Here is a 7,932-nt window from a genome sequence, read left to right as displayed (position 1 = left end):
GAGTCCTGCTTTCTCCCCCTCACACTCTGAATGTCCTTTTTCAGGTTCTCTTTATTTTTTGTTAGAGGCTCAGTGGGACCCCACCCTCCTGGCCAGCAGCTCTGAAGGCTTGGTCCCCAGGGCCTGAGCCTAGGCCTGTTGTACTTAAGTCTCTGTAGTCTCCCCAACCATCCAGCCAGGAACACTGAGGGCTTCTGTGAGAGGGAGCACACGTGAGTAACCAACCCCTCCCTCTGCCCCTCCCATCCCAAGGGATGCACAAGCCCACTCCTGGTTCCTTTCTGCTTGAAACACTCGATGACTTTATTTGCCTTTGGCTGGCTTCTGGGAAGGGGCAGGGCAGGGCAGGGGCCGGCAGCGGCCTGGGCTTCATGCGCCCTCTGGTGGACCTCACAGGCAAGGACCAGAATCCGGCCAAACCCAAAGGGCTTCACAGTCTGGAGGCCACAGTCAACAGTCTAGGGGAGGGCTGCAGTGTTCCTCAGGCCTGCACTCCCCGCCCAGCTTCAGGAGATGGGGCATGCTGGGAGGAGGCCCTGAATCTCTGGCTCTCATACTCGCCCGTGTTGGATGCCCGCATGTTCTGCCGAGCCTTCATCTGCTTCAAACGGTCCTTGTCCACTTCCCGCTTGGTGAGGATGAAGAGGAGGATACCACAGGGGAAGCCGATGGCCCTAGGGGTGGGGAGATGTGCATGGGGTTTGGGGAGGGGCCAAGCCTGAGCCAGAGTTGCTGGGGGAATCTCATTCCAGCTTCATCGATCGCACAAATACTGCAATACCTCTTGTGTCTATGCAGCCTCCGCACTGGCTGCTGGAAGGCCCCAAGCAAACCAGGTCCTGCTGCTGCACTGCTTAAAACTCTGTAACAGCTCTCCGTCACTTCCTGGCCAAATCCAAACTCCTAGGCACAGCACAAAAGGCCCCGTGTGGTTGGTTTTCTGCCCACCTTTCCATTCCTGTCCCCAACAGCTTGACGCTCTGCTTGACATGAGCCCCTGCAATCCCGCCGTGCCAACTATGCCAGATTCTCCAGATAGCCCACCCTCTTTCCCTCTCCAAGTGTCGGCAAAGGTTCCTTCTGCCTTAACCGCCCCATGTCGCTTCCCAGACCCCTGTTCTCCATCTGAGTAACCACTACTCGGGAGGCACTTTGGTGTGGGGGAGAGGGCATGGAGTCACAAGACCTGGCGAGGATCCCACCTCTGAACCTTAGTTCCCTCCTTTATGAATTGAGATGTAATTTTTTTCTTACATGTTTTCATCTTTTGGATTTAGGAGATGTAACATTTATCTCAGAAAAACTAAACATATTACACTGTAAAGTACAGGCACACCTCAGGTGTGGGGGAAAAAACATTAATTTCCCCCTCCTTTCCTTTTAATATTGATCAACGATACGTATTAAGGTCAGAATCAGATCTAAGTAACGATACACTGAACACCTTCTAGATGCTCCTTATTCAACTAATACACACTCTCTCACGTGACCTCAATGAAAGCTCAATTGCCTTTCACCCCAAGCTCCCAAAAGAGAGAATAAAGCCAGGGACCCAAATTCAAATCAGATTAGCTCAGCTTACTACTACACAGAAAACTCACTGTGTCTCCAATTCCACATACTTTCCCACCCCCCTTGCCTCATTCCTCCGAGTCCAATCCTCACTCCAAGCAGTTCCATCCCCACAACCTCAGATTCAACTCACCACCTGAAACTTGGAGAAGTTTCTGGGTCCCGCCCTCCCCTGTGCCACTCCCCGTTGGTGGGCAAAGAGTTAGTTAAAACTCACCAGGCTAGTCCCACAGCTTTCATGGGGTTCTTGCCCCTCTTTCTGGGGATGTATTCCAGCTCAGGGGATAGGGGCTCAGGCTCCTCCTTGCACTCTGGAGAGCTGTGGCTTTGCAGTGCCCGGGTCCTGCTCTGGGAGGCTTTGTTAGCTGTGGCTCCTGAAAGAATCCCTGTGGATGGAAGGAAGGAAGGAAGGTCAGTAAGAGGAGGAGAGCCCAGGGGAGGAAGGGGAGTGACTGCGGTTTGGAGTAACAAGTGCCAGGGAGAATCCAAAGGGAAATGGGAAAACTGCCATCGAGGTGGCACCTTTGAAAGCCACTTCCACGTCACTGCGGGCTCATCACCCCGGTGCCAGGACGGCGAGCTTCGTCGCTCTTCATCTGCTCGGACGACAGGAAGTGAAGGACTGCAGTGGGGCTCACATAAGACGTATGAAGGGAATCGGAGAAAAGGTTTTCAAACTGCAGAACGTTAGCACTGGAGCTTAAAGGTAGTCTACTCCTTCCCCTCGTTCTGTAGAAGAGGAACCTGAAGCCCCCAGAGACGAGCTGCTTCGCCCAAGGTCAAACTGCCAATTATCCGGGGCTAGAACCCAAGCGTCCAGAAGCCCGGGGCTCTATCCTCTGCACTGCGGTGAGTGTGAGACACCTGGAGCGCGGGAGTCTAAAAGGCTTCCTCGGAGCTCCCTCTCGCAGCATGACCCTGCAGGTGTCGCGGAACTTGAGGGCAGGGGATGGGCTGGGTGACCTCCAGAGAGCATCTTTTCTTAGCCCCCAGACTCTTTATGATCCCGCAGAGAGGTGCGGGCAGGAACCGACAGCCATGACCTCCTGCTATCGCTGGTCGGGAGTATATAAAAAGGGGATCCCCTGCAGCCTTGCCCTCCCCGGGGTCCCTCTCCTTACCCCGGAGGACGCGGGCATTTCTCGCCCCCCGGCCCTTCAGCGCCGTAGCAGCTACCACCGCCGCCATGTTCAGATCCCACCCCCCTTCACCGCGCTCCCCGCCGGGAATTGTAGTTTGCGTAAGGGGCCTCCCCCGCTCCTTCCGTCCTGCCTACAGACCAGAAACTACATCTCCCAGAAGCCCGCGAGGGGCCCCGGGAGAACTACTCTTCCCAGGAGACCCCGGAGGCGCGCACGCTCGCTTGTTTCCCTCCTGTTGGAGGCGGAGTCAGGCCGGGCGGAGTTTGGGTTCTCCCCGCCACGGCCCGCCCCCTTCTCCCAGCTCTGCCCCGTGATTGGTGGGTCAGCCGGGTAGCCCCCTTCGCTATTGGGCTAGCGGCCGTCGCTCTTCCTGCCGGGGAGTCGCCTACGCCTACTTCCTCCCGGGAGGAGGGGCTCGAGTTCCGCGTCGTCGCGCAGAGCTGACTCTGGGAGGCGTTTGGGCCCAGAGAAGTGGATCGGCCGCTTGCGCCGCATGGAGTCCGAATCGGAGAGCGGGGCCGCTGCTGACACCCCCCCCCTGGAGACCCTGAGCTTCCATGGTGATGAAGAGATTATCGAGGTGGTAGAGCTGGATCCTGGCCCGCCCGACCCGGGTGAGAACTGCCGCCGCTCGGGCCGCGGGACGGGAGGCGCCCCCCTGGCCCCCGGCCCCTGCTTCTCCCCCCGGCCCCCCTCCCCTCCGGCCGTTCCTGCCGCTCCCCGTCGCCCTTCCTCCCTGCCCTGCCCCCACACGTAGTTCCCAGGCCTGGCAGGGGTGGGGGTTCCCCTGACGCCTCCTCCGGCCCTTCCCCTCACACACCCCCTTCCCGTCATCCCCTCGGTCCTCCCTTCCCACACGGCCCCTGGCCGTGCCCGGGTCCTCCACCTCGGCGTCCTCCGCCCCCAGAGCCCCCCTCCCCGCCGCCTCACCCCCTCCGTGTGACCTCAGCCGACCCTCTTGCTACACCCCAGCTCCCCACACTTCTCCGCTAAGCCTCTTCTGGCTGCCGAGCCCCACCTTTTAACCCTCTCCCCAAAGCAGATGATCTGGCCCAGGAGATGGAAGACGTGGACTTCGAAGAAGAGGAAGAAGAGGAAGAGGGCAACGAGGAGGGCTGGGTTTTGGAACCCCAGGAAGGAGTGGTGGGCAGCATGGAGGGCCCGGACGACAGCGAAGTCACCTTCGCGCTGCACTCAGGTAGGTCTCTGGTAAACCCCGTGCGCCGGCGCCGCTGAACATCAGACGCCTGCTGTGCCCGGAGCCTTCCCCGGGGCAGGGAGAGGGCCCGGGAGGAGCTCACGCCCCATGGCCTGGGGGAGAGCTGGGCTGCTGGAGCCCGCCCAGGCACCGGGCGTCGGATCTGCTTTTGCTCCTTACAGATCTGTGGTCTTTGTAGCGTCTCTAGGTCTTTGTTTCTTTTCCAGAAGTTACCTTGTCGTAAATTAGAGGTAGCAGTACTTTTTCTGAGCAAATTTTGTATACTATTCTCAAATACTGGTCCGTAATAAGGCAAGTGACGGGGTGCCCTCACTCCGTGCTCAGCCCGGTGGCAGCCCCGGCTGAGCCTGTAAGCCCTGCACGTGTCCACTGCTCTGGTCTGAGCGTCAGTCTGGGGTGGTGAAGGCAGCAGCCCTGCAGAAGGACTCGGAGCTTGGCAAGGGTAGAGAGGGATTTCTCCAACAACCTGATGCTTGAAACTTAGAAGAACTTGGATGCACCCTTCTTTTCTGGAGGAAAGACATGGTGCTCTGGGTGGAAGCGGGTGGGCTTCCCGAAGGACAGGACCCTGGGTGGCAGCCCTGTCCGCTCACTCGTGGACTCTCTCTTGGGACAGCGTCTGTGTTTTGTGTGAGCCTGGACCCCAAGACCAACACGTTGGCCGTGACGGGGGGTGAAGATGACAAAGCTTTCGTGTGGAGGCTCAGCGATGGGGAGCTGCTCTTTGAGTGTGCAGGTGAGGGAGCACGGCTGAGGTCCTGTTCTCCTGGAGGTCTTAGGGGGGCTAGCCTGCTGTGCTCATGCCTCCAGCAGCTACTTACTGATCTCCATCCTGTGCTGGACCCGAGGACTTCAAAGCAGATGATCTAGTCTGTTTTGGGTGCAGGGGAGGGAGCTGGTAGTGGCCAAAGGAGTCTGGGCAGGGTCTGCGAGGAGGTAGCACTGGCTTAGGCAGAAAGGGGGAGCAGGTATTTGGGGCAGAGGTGTGGAGGTATTTGGGGCAGAGGACGTAAGCCTGAGCGAGGCACGGTTGAGTGGGAGGCTAGCATTGCCACCCCTAGGGAGGCCTGGGGGTATTGGCGCCTGGCACGGGCAGTGACTCGAGTCACCTGTTACGGTGGGAACCCCCCCTCTTTCCTTCCCAGCTGGTCCTTCCTGGGGGCCGGACGCCTGGGTCGTGTGTCACCAGCACCAGATACCCTGACGTTCTCCTCTCTTTCTACCTACTTTGCTTTGCAGGCCATAAAGACTCTGTTACTTGTGCTGGCTTCAGCCACGACTCTACCCTAGTGGCCACCGGGGACATGAGTGGCCTCTTGAAAGTGTGGCAGGTCGACACCAAGGAGGAAGTGTGGTCCTTTGAAGCAGGAGACCTGGAGGTGAGATCGTCAGAGTGGTGTTTGGCTGTGTGGGGCCTTGGGTGGGAGGTGAGGGCTTGGGGGTCCGGTGTCGCCTGTCCCGGACCCAGCCAGCTCTGAGCCAGTGCGCTCTCAGGTTGCAGCAAGGGTGTCTACTCCGTTTCCCGTCCAGGCCCCGCTGACCTCAGCAGCAAGGACAGCTTGGGGGGAGCTTAGGGGACAGGCTCCTAGGCGGGATGGGGTGACAGGCGCCTCCCTGCTGACCCTTCCTTTCTGCCCAGTGGATGGAGTGGCACCCTCGGGCACCTGTCCTCCTGGCGGGCACCGCTGACGGCAACACTTGGATGTGGAAGGTCCCAAATGGTGACTGCAAGACCTTCCAAGGCCCCAACTGCCCAGCTACCTGTGGCCGCGTCCTCCCTGATGGTGAGGGCAGCTCTCTGTCCGTCCTTCCCTGGGTGTACAGAGGTTGGCTCCAGGTGTACTCACCCTCCTGGGCTCCCTCCGGGTCCTGGCCGGCCAGCTCCGAGGTCCGCCGTCCGGAGCGTGGACCCAGGCCCCAGAGCAGACCGCGTCCCCTCTCCGGCCTGGACTGCACACTCTTCCTTCCGTGGGGCAGGGTCTGCTCCCTTACTTTCCTGTCTCCCCGCCCCCCTCATTCCCTTGCTGGGTGTGCCTGAGGGTGCCATCTGACCACCTCTGTGCCTGTGGCCCTTCAGGGAAGAGAGCTGTGGTCGGCTATGAAGATGGCACCATCAGGATCTGGGACCTGAAGCAGGGAAGTCCGATCCACGTACTAAAAGGTCTCTAAGGCAGGGGAAGGGTTCGCTGGGGGTGTCTGTGCGGGAGACCTGGGGCAGGACTCGGGGCCTGGGGGGCAGCCTGACCTAGCTGTCTGCCCCCTCCTAGGGACCGAGGGTCACCAGGGCCCTCTGACCTGTGTCGCCACCAACCAGGACGGCAGCCTGATCCTCACTGGCTCCGTGGACTGCCAGGCCCAGCTGGTCAGTGCCACCACTGGCAAGGTGAGTGCGACCTGCAGCCTGTCGCTGGAGCCTCTGCTGCCCACGTCCCCTGTGCGTCTCCTGTTGCCTTGCCGCCCTCTCGTCAGCCCTCCCGTCAGCCCTCCTCCCGTCCCGATTCTCCCCCCATGGCTTACAGGTGGTGGGTGTGTTCAGACCCGAGACTGTGGCCTCCCAGCCCAACGTTGGAGAGGGGGAGGAGAGCGAGTCCAACTCCGTGGAGTCTTTGGGCTTCTGCAGCGTGTGAGTGTGAGAGTGAGAAGGGCCAGGGCCTGGGCCTGGAGATGAGGACAGCTGTAGAGAAGGGGGTGGGGCGAGGGGCGCCTGGGCCGGGGAGCCAGGGAGGAGTGCAGGGTGCGTGAGCCCACGTCCCTCCATGAGCCTTTCTTTAGTGGTGCTCCCCTCTGCCCAGGATGCCTCTGGCAGCTGTTGGCTACCTGGATGGGACCTTGGCCATCTATGACCTGTCTACGCAGACCCTCAGGCATCAGTGTCAGCACCAGGTACAGGCAGCCTGGAGCTCTGGTGGGGCCTCTCTGTCACCCGCCCCCTCCTTTCCTCCCTCCTCCCCTCCCTCTGTCCCTGAGAGTCTGGGGCAGGTGCCTGTCAGCTTCCCCAGCCCTGATGCTCTCCTTCTCTCTGGCACCCGGGTGTAGTCGGGCATCGTGCAGCTGCTGTGGGAGGCAGGCACCGCCGTGGTTTACACTTGCAGCCTGGACGGCATCGTGCGCCTCTGGGACGCCCGCACCGGCCGCTTGCTTACCGACTACCGGGGCCACACGGCCGAGATCCTGGACTTTGCCCTCAGCAAGTATGTGAATTGGGCCAGGGCCAGAGCCCCTGTGTGATTGGGAGGTGGGACCAGCACGCGGGGGCCATGGAGTCCTTGGGCCGTGGGAGGGGATTCCTCAGGGAAGCTGGACCCCAAGGCCTGGTGGCGGCCGTGAGGCAGACGCACTGGGAAGCCCGAGGGAGTTGCGGCTTCTGGTTGACGGGGACCCGCCTGGGCTCTCCCATCTCAGTTCAGGGCTGAGGGGCTGGGACTGTCCCCCATGTGGTGGCTCTTCTCTGATCCCCTTAGTGGTTGCTGGCTCTAAGCGTGTTCCCTCCACGTGGCACATTGGCCCGGTGCCAGGCACTGGGGATCTAGAATCAAGGCTGCACTGGAGGTGGCCACCCGAGGGCCCCAGGTGGTGGGCTTGGGCCAGGCCCCGGGCCCTTGGTCCCGGCCCCGGGCCCTTGGTCCCGCCGACCCGCACTTTCTGTCCACAGAGATGCCTCCCTGGTGGTGACTACGTCAGGAGACCACAAAGCTAAAGTATTTTGTGTGCAGAGACCTGACCGCTAACGGCTGCGGCCTCTGCTTTGGTGTTGAGGGGTGAAGGGAGACCCCACCAGCAGAGGCGGTAGGGCCCGGGGAGGAGGAGGGGGCCGCGGACTGTGTTCCAACCCCTTCAGCCGACTTGCCCCCTCCGTCCCTTCTCTTAAGAGACCCATCCCTTGGCCCCCCACCCCACCCTCACCCAGACCTGCGGGTCCCTCAGAGGGGGGTCAGGCCTCTTTCTCTTTCACCTTCATTTGCTGGCGTGAGCTGCGGGGGTGTGTGTTTGTATGTGGGG

At 60.9% G+C, this 7,932-nt stretch overlaps 2 protein-coding genes across 4 annotated transcripts in view; one reads left to right on the top strand and one right to left on the bottom strand.

Annotated features, from left to right (window-relative positions):
- Positions 1-2,851, bottom strand: part of PNKD (PNKD metallo-beta-lactamase domain containing) — a 59,505-nt gene extending 56,654 nt beyond the window's left edge. The window contains exons 1-3 of one of the 3 annotated variants that reach the window (XM_038585719.1): positions 2,694-2,851; positions 1,790-1,958; positions 275-674 (exon numbers count right to left, since the gene is read on the bottom strand). In XM_038585719.1, the coding sequence (XP_038441647.1) occupies positions 482-674; positions 1,790-1,958; positions 2,694-2,760 (429 nt within the window). In that variant the 5' untranslated portion in view covers positions 2,761-2,851 and the 3' untranslated portion in view covers positions 275-481. Of the gene's footprint in view, positions 1-274; positions 675-1,789; positions 1,959-2,094; positions 2,654-2,693 lie in introns of those variants that run through there. The other 2 variants (XM_038585716.1, XM_038585718.1) reach the window with 2 other exon arrangements.
- A 356-nt stretch (positions 2,852-3,207) lies between these two features.
- AAMP (angio associated migratory cell protein) lies at positions 3,208-7,661 on the top strand. Its single transcript, NM_001013850.1, has 11 exons — positions 3,208-3,328; positions 3,757-3,912; positions 4,550-4,669; positions 5,173-5,312; positions 5,573-5,717; positions 6,011-6,094; positions 6,201-6,316; positions 6,453-6,556; positions 6,726-6,816; positions 6,970-7,124; positions 7,586-7,661. The coding sequence occupies exons 1-11, from the start codon at positions 3,208-3,210 to the stop codon at positions 7,659-7,661; spliced, it is 1,308 nt and encodes a 435-aa protein (NP_001013872.1).
- Positions 7,662-7,932: the final 271 nt, after the last annotated feature.

The sequence above is a fragment of the Canis lupus genome, chromosome 37 (genome assembly GCF_011100685.1).
Source record: "Canis lupus familiaris isolate Mischka breed German Shepherd chromosome 37, alternate assembly UU_Cfam_GSD_1.0, whole genome shotgun sequence".
Lineage (NCBI taxonomy): Eukaryota > Metazoa > Chordata > Mammalia > Carnivora > Canidae > Canis > Canis lupus.
Note: the sequence above shows the minus strand (reverse complement) of the source record. Positions and strands in the feature narration are given on the sequence as shown.